General features: G+C 35.3%; 1 protein-coding gene across 9 annotated transcripts in view; it reads left to right on the plus strand.

Annotated features, from left to right (window-relative positions):
- The window catches only part of RAB3GAP1 (RAB3 GTPase activating protein catalytic subunit 1), a 97,654-nt gene that overhangs the window by 68,029 nt on the left and 3,242 nt on the right, over nt 1–26,383 (plus strand). For all 9 annotated transcript variants that reach the window (XM_026015549.2, XM_026015548.2, XM_072757619.1 and 6 more), the window contains 6 exons: nt 4,269–4,406; nt 7,879–8,106; nt 21,122–21,218; nt 21,315–21,418; nt 21,554–21,669; nt 23,581–23,683. In XM_026015549.2, coding sequence (XP_025871334.2) covers nt 4,269–4,406; nt 7,879–8,106; nt 21,122–21,218; nt 21,315–21,418; nt 21,554–21,669; nt 23,581–23,683 — 786 coding nt within the window. The remainder of the gene's footprint in view (nt 1–4,268; nt 4,407–7,878; nt 8,107–21,121; nt 21,219–21,314; nt 21,419–21,553; nt 21,670–23,580; nt 23,684–26,383) is intronic.

The raw sequence follows: 26,383 nt of genomic DNA on the forward strand, positions 1-26,383 counted from the left end.
TATTGATTAACATTAGTCCTTCATATTTTAGGTATAAATCCTTTGTTATATATATTGTACATGTTTTCTCCTAGTCATTTAAAAGACATTTATTTGCTTGTTTATTGATTTTTAAACTATATATAAAGTGCACAGATCTTAAGTATACAGCTTGGTGAGTTTTCTCATATTTAAAAATTCAGGTAGCTACCATCTAGGTCAAGATATGGAAAATTCCCATCATCCTAGAACAGTACTGATCAATAGAACTTTTTGTGAAATAGAAATGAACGTTTTCCAACTCTCCAGTGCAGTATTATAGCCATTACCCATTTGTGGCCATTGAGTGCTTGACATGTGGCTAATGCAACTGAGGAACTGAATTTCTTCTTTTAATAGATTCATTTAAATCTAAATAGCCAGGTGTATTGGATAGCATAGCCCAATACTCCCCTCCAGGTAACTTTTTTTCTAACTTTTTTCACCATAGGTTAGTTTTGGAATTATGGAATTAAGGAAATTATATTCTGCTTACTCTTTGGTGTATAAATGGAATCCTACATTTCCTTCTCTTGCATTGAGCTTTTTTAAACTACCGTATGTGAGGGGATCCCTGGGTAGCGCAGCGGTTTGGCGCCTGCCTTTGGCCCAGGGTGCGATCCTGGAGACCCGGGATCGAGTCCCATGTCGGGCTCCCGGTGCATGGGAGCCTGCTTCTCCCTCTGCCTATGTCTCTGCCTCTCTCTCTCTCTTTCTCTGTGTGTGTGTGTGACTATCATAAATAAATAAAAATTAAAAAAAAATAAACAACCATATGTGAGATTCATCCATGTTGTTATAAAAATCTTATTTGTGTATTTTTTACTCCTTTGATGTGAAATGCCACAATTTGCTTATCAATTCACCTGCTAATGGAATTTGAATTGTTTATAGTTTGAGCTATTACAAATACATGAGCATTCTTGTAAGTATCTTTTGGTGAACTTAGGCACTCATTTTCTTTTGTGTGTGTGTGTTTTTTAAGATTTTATTTATTTATTTATTCATGAGCGGCACGGAGAGGCAGAGACACAGGGAGAGAGAGAAGCAGGTTCCATACAGGGAGCCCGACATGAGACTCGATCCTGGGACTCCAGGATCACGCCCTGGGCCGAAGGCAGCATTAAACTGCTGAGCCACCCGGGCTGCCCTTTTTTCAAGTTTTAAATAACAGTATTCATTATTTTTAGATTACTAGTTGCATATATGTTGTCTTGGTTTGATTGGGTTAATGAAGAGTCCAAGAAAGTTATTCTGGAAGCTCATGCTTTATTTTTTTCAAAAAGCTATACACACCTCTTTGATTTTATTTTATATATTTTTTTATTTTTAAAAGATTTTATTTATTCATGAGAGACAGAGAGTCAGAGACATAGGCAAAGGGAGAAGCAGGCACTTGGTCCAGGACTCGATCCTAGGACCCTGGGATCATGCCTTGAGCTAAAGGCAGACGCTCAACCACTGAGCCACCCAGGTGCCCCCACCTCATTCATTTTAGATGCTTCATTTTCTACATTCAAATTTATTATCTAAATCTTGAATAATTTAAAGTTATTTTTTTCTCAACATGCATCCTATGTATTTAAAAATTCATTTTTATATCTTACATTTAGACAAATCAGGCAGATTTTTAGTCTATTTTACTTTCATTAAAGTTAATCATACTTGAATTATAATCATTGTATATGTACTTAAATAAAATGGTTGGAATTCAAAATGATTCCAGTTGAAACACTTAAAATTTCACATGTTAGAAGTTAGCTTAAAATGTGCCATTAATCAATTGCCCACTTTATATACACAAAAATAAGACTTTATGTAGATCCTTGCTCCATAAGAATTTAAGCAGTTTCATATTTCTTTCATGTAAACTTAGTTCAATCTAGAATTTATGTCTAGGAAAAGCTTAGACTGTACCTAGTGTTTCTAGAGCCAGGCCTAGAAGAGAAACCTGTGGAGAATCTGTTAGAGCAAGAGTCCTTAACCAGTAGATTGAACCAAACTAGTAGTTCTCAAAGTCAGCTTCAGGTAGATGTTTGAGATTCTCTCTTCAGTTTGACATGTGGTAGTTTTGCAACTTGATTTTGAGTAAGGCACTTATCTCTTTACCTCAGTTTCGTCAGTTGTAAAATGCTCTGACCTCAATGATCACATGGCATCATGTATATGATAAAGCTTTGCCATATTTAGAAGTGGTAGATTTGAAAGTGTATGGTCCTTGGCTACTTGCTGCTTATATTCCTCTTAGTCATGTTCTTCTTTACTTAAAGTTGGCCTGAGATTTCCAGGTAGGAGGGTTATCAGTATCTTTTCAGTGTCCTGTTCCTTTCCTGTCATCCTGAGATTTCAAGACTATAGGAAAATGAAAAGTAGCTCCTTCCTAGTGAAAAGACTGGAGGCCTCTGGTCTTTTCACCTCTTTATTGGGGGTTTATCTAATTTTTAAATTTGTGATATTTTTATATCAGTGTGAAGCTTATAATTAAAACCTAAATATTTTGTTTCTAATTGCTAGCATTTATTGAGTATGTGCCAGGACTTTTTTCTTGACAAGAAAGAGTCACAGAAAGTTTGTGTGCCCAAAGACACAGAGCTGGGATTCAAACACACGCACCTTGTTTCTAGAGCCCAAGCTCTTAACTATTGTGTCATATTGCCTTATTGTTATTCAACTCTATCAGTGTGAGACTTTAAGCTTGATGCATGTTCATTGTACAGAAAAGGAAACAAAAACTCATAATTCCATAATCCACAGATAATCACTATTAGAGCAGTTCCTTTCCATTTTTCCTGTATTAAACAATTTTCCTATCACTATACATTCAAGTCTTTCCAATTCTTAGACAATTCTAAGTAATGCTATAGTGCTATTTCTAGAAGTAGATGATTGGGTCAGAGGGCATGATCATAAATGCCAGTATTGATTCCCAGATTGTCATCTAGAAAAGCTTATACATTATATTCTCTTCAGCAGTGTGTGAAAGTGCCCCTTTTAGATTTGTTACAAAAATGAAGATGATAGAAGAAAGTTACTTTTTTTTTGTTTGTTGCTCTGTGTTTTGAATACCTTAGCTTTACCATGCTCCTACTTTATTTTTGACAGGTTATTTGTGAAAATTATTTATCTTAATGACAGTGGTTCTCAAGTAGGGAGTGATTTTTTGCCCCCAGAAATATTTGGTGATGCCTGGGAACATTTTTTATTGTCATGAGGTGGAGTAGTGCTATAGGCATGTAATAGGTAGAGGCCATAGACACTGTTAAACATCCTACAGTGCATAGGACAGCCCACTGCAAAGAATTATCCAGTCTAAAATGTCAGTAGTGCTGAGGCTATAAAACTCTGCTTTATAGTTCTTAATATCTAGAAGGAAAGTATTTATTGGCAAGATGCACTAAATACTTCTTCTGGGCTTTATCTTATTATCTAGGAATAGAAAAGTCCATGGTTGTTTTTTTTTGGGGGGGGGGGGCTTTAACAATGAAGCAGGCAAGCTTTCTTTGGTTAGTCTCTAGATTGTTGAGTGCTTCATTTCAAATATAAAATTGAATGGAATCAATTCTTAGAGAACTTTCCTAAGCCCCTTTGAACAGTTTGGAATGTTTTCTGTCACTCTCATAATGATTCTACAGTTATATCTTCCTTTAGATTTGCCTTAGCTTCTTTTTTATCTGGGGTTACCATTAACATCTATTAATATCTCTGATTCTTAAAAATCCAAAAACCTCTGGTGGGAATTAATAATTAGAGTATCTTTGGAACCTGAACTCAAAGCAGCTTTTCCAACATAAAACTTACTTATTTGGGGTCTTTTAGTTGAAATTCAATTAATTTGCCTTTATTTTAATTTTCATATTTATCAATTTTTTCCTTTTGTGAGTTACAGTAAAAACATGGTTGTAACTAATGATGGCATATATAAACATATCATTAGGACTTCACTTCTTATCATTAATAGGCTGGAAAATGTTCAGTGTACCCAAATTCCTCTGTCTTTTATTAATCCTTATCAAGGGAAACATAATGTTAATTGTGGGGAGGGGGATGCTGAGAGTCATATTTATTATTAATTTGTTAATTTTGTATGTAGATTCCAAAAGACTTGTGAATTTCTCTGAATTTTTAAAAATATAGATCTTGTGACTGCTAGAGCTGGTATAATTGTTGTCTTCATTCTATTTTTATAGTTCTGCTTTTTCTAAAAAAAACAAAAAAGCTGTTCATGAGCTTTGTCCTTTTGTGCTTCACAGGAACCAGCACCTATGACAGAAGATCTGCTAGAAGAGCAGTCGGAGGTTCTAGCTAAATTGGGTACATCAGCAGAAGGGGCTCACCTCCGAGCACGCATGCAGAGTGCCTGTCTGCTCTCAGATATGGAATCTTTTAAGGTGGGTCACACTGTCAGAGTTTGGGAGTCTATTTTGAGCTATTCTGGGATGAAGCTGTGAAAGTCACTCTCTAAAGTGGTGTGAAGGCCTGAATGTCTTTTTTATTAAACGTTTTGGTTTCTCAGTAGTTACAACAACCTACATTTACCTCCTAAAGGTCATAGTCAGACTTGCTTCTTAATTTAAAAGAAAGGAACAATCTTTGAATAGTAGTTGAAAGTTGAGAATTGAATCATTTCTGTATATGCATTGGGATGTTTCTCTCTTTTGTGTGTGTTTAAGCTGTGGCTTTTAGGAAACCCTTAGGATTTGACATAAGCTGCGTCATTCAACAAACCTTTTGATTGCCTACTCTGTGACTTGCACTGTGATTAGATAAGTAGGAAATACAATGTTTATCCTCAGTTACAGTCTGTTGAGATTTTGGAGGGGGATAGGTAAATAATTATGTGATGAATTCACTTGTGAAGGCAATGTCAAAAAGGTGACTGAGTATGCTGAGTGGGTCATGGAAGGTTTCTCAGAAGAGTCGCCATTTAGGATGAGTAGGCATTTGCTACCTGGAGAAGAATATTTAACTTTAATTATAAGGCCTGTATTAGAACATAGAGGATTCAGAGAATGGTGACATTTAGCTTATTAGCTTAAAAACCCAGAGATGAAGAAAAGTCTTTTATTTTCAAATTACTTATTCTTGAAAGATGAGGTAAAGCCATGTATATTAAAAACAACAATCACAAAACAACCAAGTAGGTAGTCGGCCTTCCTTGTGCCTCTTGCTGCTACTCTGAACTGTCTCCCATGCCCACATTTTCCTCCTTGACCTGCTGCTACCTGTGATGGCCTCCATCTCCCCATTCCCATAGCCTCCAGTCAGTCCTGCTTTTGTGCTCTACGCCAGCCTGAGTTTGATTTTTTCAATATAAATACCCTGTGAAAACCTGTCACTTTTATCTTCCCTGTTAGCAGATTTTAGTGACAGTAAAAGGGAATGCTTTTATTCTCTGCTTATTTCCCCCATCTTTACCAAAAGAAAAAAATGTCTTCAGTAAATCTCTTGAGAGGTAGGTACATGTTTTTCATAGAGACTAAAAAGATACGTGAAACCTATGAATTTTGTTCTGCCATGAGACAAGAAAGAGAGACCTATTGTTTTAAAACAGATAGTTGGTATAGTGGTTAAAGAGAAGACAGTTGGCTCTCAGGGCATGTGTTAAATCAAAAAGGTAGAAAAGGGTGTATGTATGTGCATAGTGGGACCTCTGCAGCAGCTGTTTTCCTACCTGACCTCTAACTACCTTCATATTTATCTATCCCTGTCCTGCTACAGCATTCTTTACAGAGACAGCAGAGGAAATTACAAATTGGAATTGTAAAAGTTTTCCTTATAGAAACATTTTGGCTCCTCATGGGAAGGTTCTGTATAATTCCAACACTACCTCAGCAAAATTAGGTTCATTAGACTCTTTTTAGACTAACTTGAGTACCAACAGATCTCTTAAAACATTGTTTTTTTTTAATATTTATTTATTTATGATAGACATAGAGAGAGAGGCAGAGACACAGGAGGAGGGAGAAGCAGGCTCCATGCCAGGAGCCTGACGCGGGACTTGATCCCGGGACTCCAGGATCGCGCCCTGGGCCAAAGGCAGGCGCTAAACCACTGAGCCACCCAGGGATCCCCTTAAAACATTGTTTTAATGAGAAGCTTGTATTTCAAATAACCAGCTTACACATCTGCCTCTGCCTGTGTGTGAATCAGTTAATATATTTAATGAAATACAGTCACTCTACAATAAACATGCAAAAAATAAAATAAAATAAACATGGTTGCCTTTCCCTTTTATATAGGGCTGATTTGTTGTTAGGGGCCCTTAGGAGAGTCTGCAAAGCTTTGGATGAGTGCTGATATGTACTGCGGTACCGACAACTCGGAATTCCAGAAGGACAGGACCTATTCTTGAGCATGCCCTTGGAGTACATACTTGTAATGGTAGAAAGAACATAAGCCATAGGTGAAGTGAGCCTTGACCCTCTCCTGGTAGCTGTATGTTCAGTCTGGTACAGTATGCCTAGGCAGAAGGAAGAATTTTTGTAGGAAAGTTTTTTTTTTTTTTTTTTTAAACTTCTGTGGTACAGGAGTTCATTATTTTCTTTAAATTCATTCTCTTTTCTCAAGGTCTGTCTCCAGTTCCTAAGATGTGTTTATGTGGTATGGTGTTGCCTGATCAATATCCAGATCTTTGTACATGAATCCTGAGTCTTGTAGCAATCTTGATCCATTGCTGTTCACAGCACTTTTTTGTTGTCATGATGCCATAGCCCTTAGAAATTTATGTTGTTGACTCTCAGTTAAGGACTTCCTCTGAGTCTTCATCCCTCAGGGGGATTTCCTAAATTGTTAAGGATGGTGAAGCTGATAGCCAGTAAGCTCAATGAGGAGAAAGGGCAGTTTTGCTCCTCACATTTAAGACTGACTTATATCCATTTTCATTTTGGTCAGAGGTTAATTTAAAAAAGGAAGAAAATGATCTGCTTATTAGCACTTCCTTGTTAATGTTTATATTACTTAACTATTTTAGGCAATAAAATAGTTCTCAGCAGAAAGTATATGTTGTGGTAGAGAATTTAACCAAAAAGGCATGTGTTTAATGTGTGCACACATCCTTTGAGTGTGTGTGTCAATGTGTGTGTATCTAACTCCATCCTTAGTACTCTACTAATACATCACTGGATACTTGGCAAAAAGACCTCCATGCCTTACTAACACTGTGAAGCCTCTACTTTTTTTTTCCAGGCTTGAATGTAGAATTACTTAATGAATTTTGACATGTATCATCATTAATTCTATAGATTTACCCACTAAATAAAAGTTAGTTAGTTGGTTTCAGAAACCTGAAAAGCAATAGTTTGAATTCTAATTCCTTACCAGGACAAAAGCAATTTATGTGATGGTAATTTGTTATATAAAGCACAGTAATTTGATGACTGAATAGAACATTTCTGAAGTTCACTGATACTTATTGCAGTGCCAGTATTGATTTATTGAGGGAAAAAAACAGTAGAACTTTTCTTTTATTGCATTATTATTCTTTTCATGTGTGTGTTATTTAATTACTTGACTTGAGCTTATTTGATACTTTTCCTAGTATTGAGTAGTTACTGTCTTATAATTTTAAACTAACTTATATAACTTATAATACACTTAAGAGAATTATTTTCATTTCACATCAATTTTTTATTTCTAAGTTCATCAAATTTTTCTTTTTCTGTAAAATGGAGACAATGAAAGAAAATGCTTTTGGTACTTTGAACATCTGACCTGTTTTAAAGAAAATACCCAAACTCATGTCACATATTAGATTTTGTAAAGATTAGATAAGCATTTTGTGAAAGTATGATTTTGTGAACAGGTTTATCACTAACTGTTGATTTTTATTTGATTCTGCTGAATTTTTTTGCCGTATTTTAGGCAGCTAATCCAGGTTGTTTTCTGGAAGATTTTGTGAGGTGGTACTCACCCCGGGATTATATTGAAGAGGAAGTTGTTGATGAAAAGGGCAACATGGTTCTGAAAGGAGAACTGAGTGCCCGAATGAAGATTCCAAGCAATATGTGGGTAGAAGCCTGGGAAACTGCTAAGCCAATTCCTGCTAGAAGGCAGAGGAGACTTTTTGATGATACACGGGAAGCAGAAAAGGTAACTGAGGTTTGAGTATCTAATACTAGAAAGCTAACTATTGTTCCAGCATTTTAAAAACTCACTATAATAGACGTGAAACCTTTGGATGTACTTGAGAAGTAAAGCATTGAAATTTAATGGGCCTTTTATATATCTGCTGTTCACATTAAAGATTTTAGAACTAGTTGTAAATAGGCCAGAGAATAAAATGTGTATATATAGAATACTTATCATTGGACTGACTTATGGCATATGTCAAAAGCCTTAAAGATGGTCACATCTTTTGACCTAGCAGTTCTACCACCAAAAATTTATTAAGAAAATAAGAAATACATTTAGATTTATGTATAAGAGCAAGGTTCAGCAAAGTTTTCTAGTGAAAAAGTAGATACAACAAAAGTTTCTAAGATAAGTCTTCATTCAAAAACTTATGGGATAATCATTTGGTGGACTGCTTTGTAATTATTAAACGTTTGGAGTTCTGGAGAATAGTGACAGCCATCTGATAAGAAATTGTCCTACACACTCTCCTACCCACGTCCCCCAAAACTCCATGAAATTAGTAAGAAAATCAATCTATGCCTTCAGCATTACTAAGATACATAGAGACTATAGTGACCTTCAAATTAACTTTGAGAAATAAGCCAAATTTCAGTGGAGTTCCTAGTGCTGTAAGCCTGTGTGCAGAGACTGGGGGCAGGGAGTCTTAAGAAGAAGAGCTGAGGGATATAGAAGACTTAGATGGAGCACAGAGTCACCCCAGAAGGAGAGAACATAACATTAATACTCAGTTCAAAATACTCAATGCAGGTTTAGCTTAAAGGGATTTGAAGGGGCTTGAAGTGGGGAGGAATACAAGTGGACACTCTGAGAGACACTACTTTGGGAACAACCAGTTACATAGAGAAGGAATGATATGCCTTTGAGATAAAGGAATGATGGGAAAAAAAGGAATAAGGGGAAAATTAGGGATCCTGCAGAAACACAAGAGAAATAAGACCTTATCAACCTCCATTACCCCCACCCCCAATCCATTAAAGAAATGGTACAGAAGAGGGCACTTTTAAACTGTGACATGACTAGGATTAGTAAAGAGCAGACCATATCCATATAAAACTACTATTTAAAAATAGCAGAAAATGCAGAGTTGATTATTTCAGCTAATGAAAGCATTTCCCAGAAAATTGACCATGATGCAGAAAAAAATTGTAATACTCCATGAGGTTACATTTCCTCAAACCAGCATGGGGGATATGAAAAATCATATTATCAGAAATACTAAAACTAACAGCTGAAATGGACCAAAAAACCCCACAAAGAAATGAAACCACAACTGATTTACCTCAGGATAGAAGGAGAAGAATAAGATAACCATATCAAAAATAAAGACTAAATTACAAAGGGCCCAAAGGAGAATAGATTACATTTAAATTTAGTAAAAGGCATCAAGGAAAAGTAGCAGAAGCAGCCAGGAGAACAAAAATGGATGACGAGTAAAAGGAGTTGAAGAGAAGCTAGTAGAAGTTGAAGGATAGGAAAAGTAAGAATAATATTCATTTTATCCGTCTTTGATGAAGAAAAACCAAAACACTAGAATAGAACTACTATTTGAAACTGCAATCCAAGAAAACTTTCCGGAAATGAAAGAAAACCAGAGTTTGCATATTGAAAGGGCTCGTTCACTGGGTGCAGGGGAAAATGCACCATAAATAATGAACTCCAAAATAAATCACTACAAAACTATTAGAACTTAAATATTTAAAGGAAAAAAGATTCTCAGGACTTTTGGGAAAAGATGAAAATAACTTAAGAGGGAAAGAGAGGCAGGTGTCAGATTTCCCAAAAGCAAGGGAACTTTTAAGAAATGTAAGCAAAAAGTACAAACCAAAGATTTATATCTCACTAAGGTATCCAAATAATCAAGGCTCTAAGAAAATTTTCTCTGAGGTTTTGCACATGCAAATTTTTGTACACATGCACCCTTTTTGAGGAATCCACTAGAGTTGCCCTGTCTAATAGAACTTTCTGTGGTGTTAAAAACATTCTATAGCTGTGATGTCCAAACAACTAGTGGCCATGTGTGGATCTAATGAACACTTGAAATGTGGCTAATATACCATAGGAACTGAATTTTTAAATGGCTGCATGTGGCTAGTTGCTGCCTTATTAAACAGCATCGTATAGGAGGATGAACTTGATCTAACCAAAATATAACTGGAGAAACTTTGGCAAAAGACCAATGGTGAGCATTTAATTTTTTAATTTTTAGAACTAAGACTAAAACTAGGTGAGGATATGGGTAGAAGAATATGTAAATATTGTGTATTAGGACAAAGTAGAATGCATCTAAAAAGTTAGGACAAAAAAAGGAGAGAGAAGAGGGGAAAGTAGAATGAGATCACTGACTTACATAGATAATAGGTGGTAATCAGAGGATACCATTTAAAATGGTCAGACCAGATTATAAAACACTTAAAGGGAGGGAATTAAGGGACAGCATAAAAAGTATTACCATGGAGATACCTACTAGAATAAAAATATAAACCTTCAGTACTGGCAGAGTGTTTTAGAAAGCAAAGAACATACACCAAATAGAGAAACACACATGATAACAATCAAGTACAGGATAATAAGTTATATAAAACCCAACTCCACTACAAACCAGGGCTTCAGTGATTCAAAAAGGCTACAAAATCAGAATGGATAAAATAAAGATAAGAAATAACAAGTGTTGACAGGATGTGGAGAAAAAGGAACCCTCATACACAGTTGGTGGGAGTGCAAATTGGTACATCCACCGTGGAAAACAGTATGGAGACTCCTCAGAAAACTAATAATAGAATTAACATGCAATCCAGTAATTCCCCTACTGAGTATTTACCCAAAGGAAATGAAATCACTAATTTTAAAAGATGGCATGCAACCCTATGTTTATGTGGCATACTTTTCAACAGCTAAGATATGGAAGCAACCAAGTGTCTATTGAGAGATTAATGAATAAAGATGATGATGATTTTATATATATATATATATATCTACAGTAGAATACTACTCAGCCATAAAGAATGAACTCTTGCCATTTGCAACAACATGGATGGACCCAGAGGATGTAATACTGAGTGAAATAGGTTAGAAAAAGACAAATACTCATATCATTTCGTGCATATATGGAATTTAAGAAACAAAACAAAAAGGAGAGGAAAAAAAGCCCTAGATTCTTAACTATAGAGAACAAACTAATGGTTACCAGAGGAAAGATGGGTGGGATTGAGAGTAAAAGGTTAAAGAGGATTAAGAGTACTTCTCTTGATGATTACTGAGTAGTGGATAGAATTGTTGAATCACTATACTGTATACCTAAAACTAATATAACACTGTATGTTAGTTATGCTTAAAAAGCTAATGAAATAAAAAATAAAATACATAGAATAGAAATAGGATCAGGGTAAGGGGATAGCCAAATTATTCTTTCAGTTTTCTGCCAATGTCTAATTATATAATTAAATTTTATTTTATCACACATACAAAAAGAAGGTCACAAATTAACCCTGGGCAAAGACTTACTAGGTACATGAAAGCAATAAAGAAAGCAGGTGTTATGATCCTAATATGAAATAAAATATAATTGAAGCAAAAAAGCATTAAATGACACAAAGATTCTTTATAATCTTAATGTGGTATTTCTCAGTGAGGATACAAGATTTGTTAATGTTTATACACTAGATAACACAGTAGCCTATTTTTATACATTTTATAGATGTATAAAAATAGGAAATCACAGGAGAAAGGGGAGAATCAGATTGAAACACACTAATAACAGGATGTTGAACAAATTCTTCTCAATACAGGACAGTCAAGTAGATAAAACTAAGGAAAGATCTAAACAAGATAATAAGGTTGATCTTTTAAATATATCTCAAACACTACACCTTGACAGTAGAGACTATACCTTCTTTTCACACACACGTGGAAAATTCACAAAAACTGATAGTATATTAGGGCCCAAAGAGAACATCAGCAGGATTCATAATAGAAATATAACCAGTACTATGATGATCTCTGCAATAAAACTAAGAATTAAAAATAATACAACAACAAAAAAACTAGGCCTTCTACCTGGAAATATAAAAGCCTTAGTTAACTCTTGGGTAAAGGAGAAATACTAAGATATCTGAAAAATAATGCAAACACTACACATCTGAACCTCTATTTTAGGAGTGATCAAAGGAAAATCCATAGATCTAAATACTTGCATCAAGAAGAAACAAAAGAGGGGCACCTGGGTGGCTCAGTGGTTAAATGTCTGCCTTTGGCTCAGGTCATGATCCCGGGAGTCCTCGGATTGAGTTGCACATCAGGCTTCCTGTAGGGAGCCTCCCTCTGCCTCTCTGTCTACCTCTCTCTCTGTGTTTCTCATAAATAAATAAAAAATGCTTTAAAAGAAAAATAGAAGAATGAAAATTACTGAATTAATAAATTTCTAATTCAAGAAGTTAGAGAAAGAACAAAATAAAACCAAAAGAAAACAAAAGGAAGGCAGAGATAAAGATAAAAGTGATGAAGTAGAGAAGGGAAAAAAACTGATTAAATTAGTCAATCTGGTTTTATTTGAAAAAATAGATACACGGTTGATTGCTTTAATCAGAGAGGGAAAAGCATGCGTATGCCAAATAAGAAATGACAAAAAGTGCCAATAACTACTGATACGGAGGAAATAGTAAAAAAAAAAAAAAAAAAAGACCAATACTTTGTATGATTCTGTATATAAATTTGTATAAATTTGAAAACCAAATGAAATGGATGCTTAGAAAAATGCAGTATATCAAAAATGACTAAAGACAGAAAATGTAAACAGACCAGTTTCCATAGAAGAAATAGACACAGTTATCAAGAAATGACCCCATAAAAAACCACCAGGCCTACATGGTTTCACAGAGGAATTCATCTAAATGTTGAGAGACCAGATATTCCCAGTGCTGCTTAAATTGTTTCGGTATATAGCAGTCGGAGGAAATTTCCCAACATCTTTTTTTTTTTTTTTTTAATTTATTTATTCATGACAGAGAAGAGAGAGAGAGAGGCAGAGACACAGGTAGAGGGAGAGGTAGGCTCCATGCAGGAAGCCCGATGTAGGACTCGATCCCAGGTCTCCAGGATCATGCCCTGGGCTAAAGGTGACACTAAACCATTGAGCCAGCCAGGCTGCCCATCCCAACATCTTTTATTAGAAATGTTGACTATAACATTGATCCCTAAGTCCCTCGGTCCCAGGTCTCTAGGATCATGCCGTGGGCTAAAGGCGACGCTTAACCATTGAGCCAGCCAGGCTGCCCATCCCAACATCTTTTATTAGAAATGTTGACTATAACATTGATCCCTAAGAAATGTTGACTATAACATTGATCCCTAAGCATATAAAAAAAAAACATACAGAACAGTAATATTTAAGAAATTGAATGCAAAATCCTAAGTGAACAGACTCTTGCCACTGTAAAAAAAAAAAAAAAGAGTACATGTCAATTGAGTGGAACAACGATTATTTGGAAATTGAGGGTGACAGACATTAAGGAGGGCACAGGTTAAGATGAGCACTGGGTGTTATATGTTGGCAGATTGAATTTAAATATATATAAAAAAGGAATCGACTTAGTAATTTTATTAATAGATTTAAACAGAAAATATATCATTTCCATATATACTGAATAAGTCTTTGATAAAATTTAATACTCATTCCTAATGAAATTGAGAAATAAGGTTAGGTGGATAGTTTCTTAAAATGAAAAATATATATAGACCTCAGTCCTAAACACAGTGTCTTAGTGGGAGGAACCCTAGAGGTATTCTCACTAAGGTTAGCAACGAGGCAGTGGTGCCTACTATCTCCCCTTCCCTTTTATGTTATTCTGAAGGTGTTAGCTTCTATAATTAGAAAAGAGAAAGCAGAGGCATAGAACTTGAAAAGAAGAACTATTTATAGGTAGTATGACAGCATACCTAGAAAAAATCGAAAGTTCATGATAAAAGTAATTCAGACAGAAGAATTCAGCAAGGTAGTAGGATTTTAGGTTAATATATATCTAGCAGCATTCGTATACACAAATAATAACCATTCTGAAGATGTAAATGACATTTTCTCTTTACTATAAGAGAAAAAAATGGTAAATACCTAGAAATAAACCTAACCAGAAATGTTAGAAATATTATTAAAGAAAACACAATACTCTTGAAAAACACACTTGAACAAATAGATATTGCTTGTTCTTATTTAGGAAGTTTCAGCATCATTAAGGTCAGTTCTCTAAATTAATTTATAAATTTAATGCAGTCCCAGTAAGTTACCAAATCCTTACTATGGAGCCAGACAAGTTGATACTCAAATTTATTTGTAAAAATAAACATGCAGGCTTAGGACTCAGGAGTTTGAAGAGTGACTGTTAGTGGGTTTCTTTTTGAGGTGATGGAAATATTGTAAAACTGATTGTGGTATTGGTTGTACAGCTCTGTACACTTTAAATGGGTGCATTATTTTAAAAAAGCATGCAAGAGTAGCTAAAAACAGGTAGAAAAGAGCAATAAGGTAAGTGAATGAGGGGAAGAGGAAGGGCAACTAACTCAACCATATACTAAAGCATAGTATACATCCTTACTATTTAAATAATGTGATAATGGTGCATAACTAGACAGCCCAGTGATACAGAAGAGAAAGTCCATAGATATATATATAGAAATCTAGTATATGATAAAGATAGCATCTCAAATCACTGGTATAGATGGAGCTTTTATTTATTTTACTTTGTGTTTTAGAGGTGGGTAGAGGGGCAGAGGGAGAGGGAGAATCTTAAGCGTGCTGTGCTTGGAGCCTGACTCAGGGCTTGACGAGGGGGCTCCATTTCACAACCCTGAGATCATGACCTGAGCCAAAATCAAGAGTTGGATGCTTAGCTGATTGAGCCACCAAGGTGCTCCTAGATGGCCCTTTTAATAAATTGTTTTGGGATAAATGAATAACCAGATCTGTTTTTCATACCACCCATAAGAATGGATTAAAAAAAAATCAGAAGACAAATGATAAACTGGGAAAAATATTTGTAAACTGGGATATATATATATATATATATTTACCTATATATATAATAGGTAAAGGGCTAAAATATATATATATATAACAGGTAAAGGGCCAAATACTTTAGAAATATGGGCAAGAGATTATGAGGAGATTACTCATCCCCCCAAAAGATAATTACCCTTAAATCTTTCAAAAGATGTTCAACTTCATTCATAATGAGAAAAGCGCAAATTAAAAAACTTCACTGAGATAACCATTTCTCACACATCTATTGGTAAAAATTTAACAGCTTAATAAATACTCAATGAGGCCCTGAGGCTACAGCTCTCCTACATTACTGGTAAGACACAGGATGGTACAACCCCCCGTGGAGGGGAATTTGGCAGTAGTTAATAAAATTTACATATTCATTTACCCTTTCACCCAAAAGTAATCCCACTTCTAGGAATTTACCCTAATATTTTCAACAGTACAAAAATAAAGAAGCACTAAGTTGTTCATTGCTGCATTAATTAGAAAATACTGGAAACTCTACATGCCCAAACTTAGGAGCTTTATTGGTTCACCTACATAACTGTGCAGCTGGTAAAAAAAAAAAAAAAAAAAAATCTATAACTGATAGGAATTTCTAGGATATGTTTTTAAGAGAAAAGTAAAGTGCAGATGAATATATAGTATGCTTCATTTTCTGTAAAAAGATTAAGAAAACGTGTCTCTTTATCTTCACAAAAAGAAATTTATCTTCACAAAACAGAAAACAGTGAAATTAGTTACCCAGAATGGTTGAAAGGGGAGGAAAAAATAGAGTAAAAGGAATATGGGAGGGAGTGACATTTAGGTAAGTGTATACTTCTGTATACTTTTGACTTCTGGAAAAATGTTACTTGTTTATATATTCAAAATTAAAATGAATCAACAAGAATGGAAAGAGGAGAAATGACCAAAACTGAAAGCAAGCTGAAATAAATTAATCCCAAGTGTATTTGAAATGAATAACTACACTGAAATGGGGTCAGGGTTAGGAAGAGAATCTAATTCAATAATTTCTGATCACATTGTTATGTTTGATTGTATACACTCAGGTAGGGGGAAAGGTGGGAGAGCATTGCAAACAAATCTTGAACTCTGTTTCTAGATTTTTTTTTTTTTTTTTTTAGTGATGTGGGTAAGCAATTCTGAAACTTTTAAGTGGATTATTGGAGCAAATTAGTAATTAAATGTGTTGATATTATTGGAAGTTAGTATTCTCACTGTGGAAATGAGATGCAAACATAGAATTGAGGAAAGCAAGGAAGACCAAAGGGCAGTGCATTGGGATTGGAGGTATTGCTAGGACGCATAGATTTCTAAAGTATGGATAGGTATGTGGGTATGTACGTGTGTGTGTGTGTGTGTGTGTGTGTGTGTGTATGTATTCCTAGCTTTTTTGTCTTAAAGGGTCTGGAATCAATGATGACATCTCAGTAGCAGTGAGCACACATATATATTGTTTCCTAGAGCATTACTCATTAAAAGGAACCATGCTTTCGTCAGAGGAATGGTAGGTTTCAGAATTGGGACAAGGAAGGTATAAGATGAGTGTGGGACATCATATGTTACCAGAAAATAAAGAGCGGCTTAAGAAAAGATAGGGGTGTATCATAAGGAGGTAGTTTGAAGAGACTCTTACTGGCCAAGTCTGGACAATTTGAATAGCAAATAACTAAAGACAGTAATGAATTATAAACCATTGGGAAAAAATTGGAACCCCTGGGTCCACATTGGCAATTTGTAGATAAAGAAATGGGAGAGAGGGGAGGCATTTCATAAAGATGGAGGATACATTGTAGGAAACTCTTCATTTTACAACCATATTCATAGTAAAGATTGGTTCCAGTGACACTCCTCAGTAGATGTCTAGGTGGAAATTTGGGTAAAGAGTATCATACTTGCATGGTTTTTAAAGTGTCTTTCCGTGCTCACTTCAGCAGCAGATATATTAAAAGTGTCTCTCCAAGACAAATGGAGAATTGCAAGGAAATAATAACTACATAGTAGAGAAATGGGACAATACCTTGAGTGGGTGGTCAAAATTAATATTACTAATAAGGGGTGGATGCAGATTGCCTATATCAAAATGTGATACTCTGAAGGATCCAACAGCGTTTAGACATTGATCCATGAATACATATTCTGCATCTAATCGTGAGGAAAATTAGGTAAACCCCAAATGAGAAACTTTCTGTTCTAAAAAAAGAAAAAAAAAATTTGTAACACTTAATTCTGGTGTATATTAAAGGGACACAGGGACCAACTAAAACATTTCCCAGTGGCCAATACTTGAACAATTTGAGCAACAAAATAAAGTACTGTTGGACTACTCAGAGTATAAGATAAACGTCTTTGAGTCTGTGATGTTACAAATAAATGATTGAATGAATTGGAGGAGACAAATCTATGCAGAACTCCAAATCCACTATATAAGCATGGGCTGTGCATAGTGACAGCCTTCCAAAGAGTGCAGTATGCAAATTTGGGAAAATGAGTAACTTTACAGTTCAGAAGCTTGACAGATACTATCTTAGCCAGGTTAGCAAGGTTAACAACAGGGATAAGTCATATTGATAAGTTTCATGTATTCTTGATATGAGGTGATGAAAGTAGCACTTTATAACTCATCTTTCTTCCTAAAATCCCTAACCCCAGTTTGATCATGAGAAAAACATCAAGGAAGTTCCAGTTGAGACACTTTTTACAAAATAACCTGACTAGAATTCCTTAAGAATGTCAAGGTCAGGGGTACCTTGGTGGCTCCGTTGGTTAAATGTCTGAATCTTGGTTTCAGCTCAAGTCATGATCTTAGGGTCCCTGTTTTGGGTTCCACACTCAGTGCGATCTGCTGTCCCCTTCTCCATCCCCCTGCTTGCACACGCTCACTCTCTCAAATAAACGAGTAAGTAAAATCTTAAAAAATTTTTTTTCCTTAGACAAGGAAAGTCTTAAGAAAGTGTCACATGTGAGAGGAGCCTAGAAATATGACTACTAAATATAATATATCCTGGATTGGCTCCTGGAATAGGAAAAGGACATTAAATAAAAACTGAGGAAATTGAATATACAGATACTGACAGGATGATTCATAATAGCAAAAAAGTGGAACCAAGCTAAATATCAGCTGATGAATGGATAAGTATGACAAATTCATACAATGGAATATTATTAAGCCATAAAAACAAATGAATTTCTGATACATGGTATAACACAAATGAACCTTAAAAGTGTTATGCTTAGTGAAAGAATCCAAAAATAGAAGGCCACATGCTACATGATACCATTTATATGAAATGCCAGAATAAAAATTCATGAAAACAGAAAAAATTCAAATTCATGAAAACAAAGTTAGTTTAGTAGTTACCAGGGTCTAGGAGATGGGAGAAATGAGTGAGTAACTGCTGTTGGGTAATGAGTTTCTTTTTGGGGTGATTAAAATGTTCTGCAGTTAGATAATGGTGATGTATAACTTGTAAGTATGCTAAAGACCACTGCAGTGTACATTTTGAAGTGGTGAGTTTTATGGTATGTAAATTATTGCATCTAATTTTTTTAAAACTAAGGAAATAAAAATATAAAACTAAGGAATAAAATATGAAATACAGTTATTCAGAAAGGGGAGGGGAGGGCACTATAGTCAAAATGTCCATGTTATAAAAGACAGACTGGAAAACTTCAAGATTTGTTGAGATTTAAGAGGTATGGAAACTAAAGGCTGTGTATGATCCTTGACTAGATCCTTGACTAGATTGTGTATGGTGATGGGAAAAGGTTATAAAAGTTATTATTTGGTCCATTGATGAAATTGTAATAAGGATAGTTGGCTAGATTAAAAGTAACTTGAACAGTGTTAAAGGTAGTTTATATAATCAGAATAGTTTGTCTTTTGATTATATAAGAAAGCATTTCTTTTTTTTTTTTTTAAGAAAACATTTCTTAATTTCAGGAAATACAGATCTTTGGGGATAAAGGACATGGTGTATGTAACATGTTCTCACATTATGTATGTGTGTATATTTATTTTATACATATACAGAGGAAAGAGATGGGTGTGATGAGGTAAAAGGTGAGTTTTGGCAAAGGGTGAAGATATATTTTGTATTCTTGAAAGTTTGTTTTGCTATAAGTTAAGGAAAGCCAAAGTTGAATGGTAAATGTTAACAAAGATGTATAACATTGGGAACTATTATTACTCTAGATAAAGATATAAATCTTTTGAAAACTTTGTAAAATAATTTGGAATATAACTTCAAAAAAATAGTCAGTTGGTATTATCTTGTACATATCCTGATTCTGTTTTTAGGTATATGCCCTCAAAAAATTCCTCTACATTGCATCAGGAAGCATACCCAATAATATAACAGGAACCTTGTATGTAATAGCCAGAAATGATGGGGGGTGTCTATCAGTGGAGAAGCGTTTTAATACAGCAGTGAAAATGAATAAACTACAGCATGTATCAGCATATGCATCTCAGAAAGAATGCCGAATAAAGAACAAGTCACTAGGGGCTGAACCAGAAACATTTCATTTGTTTGAAGATTAAAACCAGGCTAAACTAAGCAATATATTGTTTGGGGCTACACACACACATATGTGAGAAAACTATGTAGACAAGCAAAAGAATTAGTAGCTACTTGACGGGTGGGGTGTGTGAGGGAAGGAGAGGCATGATCAGGGAGGCACATGGGAATTGGGAAAGTGCTGGTGATGTTTTGTTTATCTTAAGCTGTTTCGTGTGTAAACAAGTGTTCATGTTGTCTTTAGACTGCTTATAAATACTCTGGTTTGTATTATTTCTTAATTCAAAAAAATGATCACACAAAATTATCCAAGCCAAAAAATAAAGGTTATAAGTCATTAAATGAACAAAGCAAGTTATAAAATAGTATGTATATTATTATTATTTTTGTTAAGAAATTGCATATGCTTCTTTTTTTTTTAATTTTTTTTTATAATTTTTTTTAATTTTTTATTTATTTATGATAGTCACAGAGAGAGAGAGAGAGGCAGAGACACAGGCGGAGGGAGAAGCAGGCTCCATGCACCGGGAGCCTGATGTGGGATTCGATCCCGGGTCTCCAGGATCGCGCCCTGGGCCAAAGGCAGGCGCCAAACCGCTGCGCCACCCAGGGATCCCAGAAATTGCATATGCTTCTATCTTTGTGTTTAAATGGACAGAGAAATAAGTCAGAATATAAACACAAAAATGAGTTGCTTCTTAGGAATTACGATTTCTGGAGGACTTTTCCATTATATTTCTATCTATTTCTGAAATCTGTGAGCATTTATTATCCAGATTCATGTTATGAAGTTATATTTCTTTTATCTTTACTCCTGTTGAATAAAGTACTTTAAGGTTAGGGTCCATGTGTTATATTCTGTATTTTTTTTAATTATAAAAATAATAAAACAATTTCCATTTTGGGAAAACAGTAAAATAAACAAATTACTGGAAGGTCCCTATCAATGTTTAGAAATGTTAGGTGAGAAAACCAGGTTACAAAACAGTATTTACATGCTTAATATTAGTTTACTTAATATGTGTATTCAGCATCTTTAAAAATTCTGGAATGAAAATGCTCCACCATTAACAGTTGTTATTATCTCTAGATGCTATAATGTACAGATCGTTTTTATTTTCTTTGTATTTTCCTAATTTGCATGTATTACATATTGGAAACAAGGAAAAAAATGAGAGAATATTTATTAAAGACTAAAGTCCTTAATTGTTTTCAGTAATGTTATTCTTGCCATTGTGGGTAGTAGCTACTTACCTGGATGAGTAGGGCAAGATACTAAGAGAAGAGAGCTCTTGTCAACTCTTGTTATAGATGTGAGTTCAGTGGTGCAGAGGATTTTTTCTTCTTTCATAAATGGCTACTCAGTTCTTTGACAGTTAAATTGATCATTTGTGTAACTTTGTGCCTCCTTCAGGTGCTGCACTATCTGGCAGTACAGAAACCTGCAGACCTCGCTCGGCACCTGTTACCTTGTGTAATTCATGCAGCTGTACTCAAGGTAAAGGAAGAAGGTAAATGTCTTACTTGATTAGTCATTAGTTCATTTCCAAAATGAAAGTATATTTTGCTGACTTATTTAATAATGGCTTTGATCTTTTTAAAAATAGAAAATCTGGAAAACATTTCTTCAGTTAAGAAGATTATAAAGCAGATAATAACCCATTCCAGTAAAGTTTTGCACTTCCCCAATCCAGAAGACAAGAAACTGGAAGTAAGTTTGCTGTAGTGTCAGGATCTTGCCAAGCGTTCTCCCTAGTTGGCAATGATTGTTTTAAAGATAAATTTTTAAAAGGCTGCTTTCTTTTTGCTATTTTCCAATGTATGTCTCTCCCTTTTGCACTATCAGGAAATCATCCATCAAATTACTAATGTAGAAGCTATAATTGCCAGAGCCCGCTCACTGAAAGCCAAGTTTGGAACTGAGAAATGTGAACAAGAGGAGGAAAAAGAAGATCTTGAAAGGTAATTGGTATTTGAGTAACGTTTGTCTGCAGTAGGAAAAGCCATCATGCTCTTTAGAACATTTTAATAGAATATTGGAATTCTTTTTTGGTACCCCTGTATTATTTGGAACAAGCATCAGCCAGAGACAGAGAAATATTTGGTTATCATAGACTTTGACCTCCCCTGTATTTCTGGGTATTTGCCAGGCATTTCCCCTCCTTCCACATTTAGAAATAAGTCTACCAGGTCTTCTTTCTACTAATGTCCTTGTTTGCTCTTGGAGATACGCCTGCAGTTCCCTGTGGAAGAGCTGCTAGTCGCTCTTTGTTACTTGAAATGCACCAGAGCTTTGCTTTCAGCTCTCACTCTTCCATTACCACAGTCTGAGATGTTCTGAAATATTTCTGCTCAGTATTCCTAGTTATTTATTTAATTTTAAACAAGAATTTTGAAAGCAAATGTGCATATCCTGTGCACCTTGTTGACATGTTTGGAAAGAGTGACCAGATGGCCTCACCAGGATGTTACAGATGACCGGGTCAATCTTGTTTTCCTCCTGAGAGAGACTTGGCATCATTACCTGTCAGTATGAGTTCCTGTCCATTTTTACCTGTGGTAGTTGAAAGAACAATGTTGTTTTAATTGTGATAAAGTGTTTCCAAATTTGTTACTTTAGCAAATTGAATTCATCATAACTTAAAATTCTTTATCAGCCTTTTCAGAAATGAAATGGCATTATTGATGCTGAATAATTAATAGAATATGACAAGGCATGTGCTATTGCTCTTAACAAGTTCTTGTTGGGATTTTATACCTTCTGTGGAGTGAAATTTTCTCTTAGCTATCTTTGCTCTTGAAAACTTCATTTTTAAAAGAGAAGAATAATAAAAAAAAAATAAAAAAATAAAAGAGAAGAATAAGCAATAACCAAGGGAATTGTTTCTAAAATAGCAGTATGAATTAGTGGTGCAGGCATGGTGCCTTTGACTGTGATAGCTCCACATATGTTATCTGTGATGTATTTGGAGGTGTAGTGTTTCCACACATAATGGCATAGTTGAGGCTTTGCCCGCAAAATGTGTATTTTAAGCACACATGCATGCATACACATATACACACCCACTTTAAAAGAATAGAAATGAGAAATATGGATTATTGCTTTGCTGTATGCATATAACTTGTTTTTTGTTGTCCAAAAATACTGTTTTGTTTTGAGAGAGAGAGCATGCACAAGCGCAAGTGGGAGTGGGGGAAGAGGCAGAGGGAGAGGGAGAGAATCCTCAGACTCCACACATAGTGTGGAGCCGAGTGTGGGGCTTGATCTCACAACCCTGAGATGACCTGAGCTGAAACCAAGAGTCAGATGCTTAACCTACTGAGGCACCCAGGCACCCCCCAAATATTGTTTTAATTTTTTATTTAGTATTTTCTAAGTTTCTAGTCTGAAAGGAATAGATGTGGTGTTTCTTTTTACCCTTTGACAGAGGTGAGGTTTTTGTTTTGTTTTTATAAATATGTATTTATTTATTTATTTGAGAAGGAGAGTGTGCATGAGAGTAAGGAAGGGGCAGAGGAGAGAATATCCCAGCAGATTCCCACTGAACATGGAGCCTAACATGGGCTCCATCTCATGACCCTGAAGTCATGACCTGAGCCAAAATCGAGTCCAGGGCTTAACCCACTGAGCCACCCAGCCAGCCCCAGAGATGAATTTTTTGAAAATGTTATGAAAACATTTGAAAAGCAATAAGATCATCATTTGTCTGTTTTAATTCCAAATGTCGCTCTGTTTGTTATAAAAGTTCCACTCTAGCCTTAGTAGGTTTATCCAGTATCAGTTTGAGAATTTGTCCACAAAATTAATTTGGGAGGACTGACCATGTGAACCAAGCAGCTTGCTTCTGTCCTGTCATTACCTCTCTCCCCTAGGTTTGTGAGTTGCCTTTTGGAGCAGCCTGAAGTTTTAGTCGTGGGTGCAGGAAGAGGACATGCCGGCAAAATCATTCACAAGCTGTTTGTGAATGCTCAAAGGGTATGTGAATTTCCTTACTGGCTGATCATGATCTCTCCAGACCTCTACTCAGTAAGGTGCTGTTTTGATTTCCACACATGACTGATTCTTATAGCTGCTGAGTGGAAGTCTGAGCATTGGGTTCGAACATTAAAAAAAACAATGACTGTCAACAGTGACTTCTAAGTCTTTGAAATCCGCTTGCTTTCTTACATGTGTAAGTAAAATGATAAGTATATTTTAGGATATAATTTTCCAAAGTTAGAAGAGTCTGAAATCCATTATTACGGAATATCATAAGGACTCGGTTAGCAATGGCCAGTGCTGTGTGGTAGGAAAAAATGTAGACTACTTTCAAATTAGAATAGAGATCAGTTTTACCAATTATAAATGCCTTGTACTACAAATGGATTCACAGTTTCACTTGTGAAGTTAGTATATCTATTTTCGTCATGGTGAATTGATCTAAGGAAGAGCAAGATTTCAGATGTTTAGGACTATGGAAACAGGCTTTAGCACAGAAAGAAAGCCCAGTTTGAAAGATTATCTTAGCTATTACTGCTACTACTAAAAGTAAAGGTTCAAAAAAATATGTAGTACTTTCTGACATCTTGAAACCCTTAAAATTTGAATTTTTATGAAGGTGATGCTAGTTGCACTTTGTGTGGATACTGTCTGAACTGATCATGTTTACTGGTTAAGATGATTTTCATGTCAGGGCTCATTAATATGGAAGATTATGATAAAAGTGTTAAAGAGTGTACTACAGACAGTCTCTGACTTACGATGTTTTGACTTAGGATTTTCGGCTTTATGATGGTGGGAAAAAAAGGGTGTTTAGTAGGATTTTGGTCCTTTTTCAGGCCAGTAGTATATGCAGCACAATCCTCTTGTGATGCTGGGCAGGGGCAGCAACATATCCCCCTAAGCTATGAGATCTCGAGGACAAGCAGTTAATATAACTACTCTACCCAGATAGCCATTCTGTTTCTCACTCTCTGTACAATAATTAATAAATTATATGAGGTAGTTAACATTTTATTATAAAACAGACTTTGTGTTAGATGATTTTGTCCAACTGTAGGCTTAAGTGAGTGTTCTGGACTTGGGTATGGTAGGCTAGGCTGAATTACGATGTGTGGTAGGCTAGGTATAGTAAATGTATTCTCTCTCTCTTTTTTTTTTAAGATTTTATTTATTCTTTCATGAGAGACATACAGAGAAAGAGAGAGGCAGAGACACAGGGAGAGGGAGAAGCAGGCTCCATGCAGGGAGCCTGATGCGGGACTTGATCCTGGGACTCCAGAATCACGCCCCAGGCTGAAGGCAGGCGCTAAACCTCTGAGCCACCCAGAGATCCCCAGTAAATGTATTTTCAACAGGATATTTTCTACTTAGGATGGGCTTATTGGGGTGTAACCCAATTCTAAGTCAAGGAAGATATGTAAATATAAGGCTGCCCTTATATTTACTGTGATGACTTGAGAATGACCCACTTTTGAAAGTGTGATTATCAGAATCAAGAAAGAATTTTCATGGGTTTACATATGAAATAAAAACTGTAAAATCTCCTTGGAGTCTGTGTGGAGTATATCTAGTTAATATATTCAGTTTCATAGCCAGATGTACTGACCTGAATTTTTAGCAGGTATTGAAACCTGTGATTATTTATGGGATTGTTCCCTAACTTTAAGAATTTCAAGTTAAAAACCAAGTATTTTATTTCCTTATAAATTAGAGTTCTAGAAAACAATAGATGCTTACTTTGATTTATTTGTTTTTGTCTCTGGCATGAAATCAGGAACCAAGTTTGTTTCTGCTTCCTGTATATCTTTCACCAGCTCACTAGCCAGAAGCTAATAACCACATTTCCTTGTCACCAGCAATATGAATTTTCTTCTTATTGCAGAAATTCTTTCCTCTGTCCTCATTTTTAAAAGCTTGTATGTTAAGAGAACTTGAAATATAAAGCATTTTATTTATTTATTTATTTAATTTTTTAAAGCATTTTTATTTTTAATGCTGAGAGTATTACTTGTGAATATTTAAGCAAAATTATTTTCCCCAGAATGGAGATAGTGCCCCCCACACCAGAATGTCACTAAAGGCTCGTTGTAAAATGTAGAATAATACAGAAAATTATAAAGGAAAACTTAATCACATTAATCTCACTACCCTCTGATCACTGTCAACATTTGACATGTAGTGTATATAAATATATCTATATTTTATAAAAACAGGATTATATTCTGTGATTTACTTTGTTATTCTTGTTTTCCTGTTAATTATCTTATTCCTTTAGTAAATGCAGGAGTGTATAATCTTTTCAATGGCCTTGTATAGCTAATCCCCTTTAAGGGATACTGAAATTGTACTTTTTTCCCACATTATGTAATTGTAAAAGATTTCAAATTGTCAAACCTTGTAGGGAATGTTTTTAGGAAATTGGTAGACTTTAATCCAAATAACAAGCACCTGGTTGGTACTTTTTTTTTTTTTTTTTTAAAGATTTATTTATTTATGATAGAGAGAGGGGGGCGGGGGCGGTGGGCAGAGACACAGGAGGAGGGAGAAGCAGGCCCATGCCCAGAGCCTGATGTGGGACTCGATCCCGGGACTCCAGGATCGCGCCCTGGGCCAAAGGCAGACGCTAAACCACTGAGCCACCCAGGGATCCCTGGTTGGTACATTTTTGAACTCAGATCTTAAAAGTCTGGTTGA

The sequence above is a fragment of the Vulpes vulpes genome, chromosome 5 (assembly GCF_048418805.1).
Source record: "Vulpes vulpes isolate BD-2025 chromosome 5, VulVul3, whole genome shotgun sequence".
NCBI classification, from domain to species: domain Eukaryota; kingdom Metazoa; phylum Chordata; class Mammalia; order Carnivora; family Canidae; genus Vulpes; species Vulpes vulpes.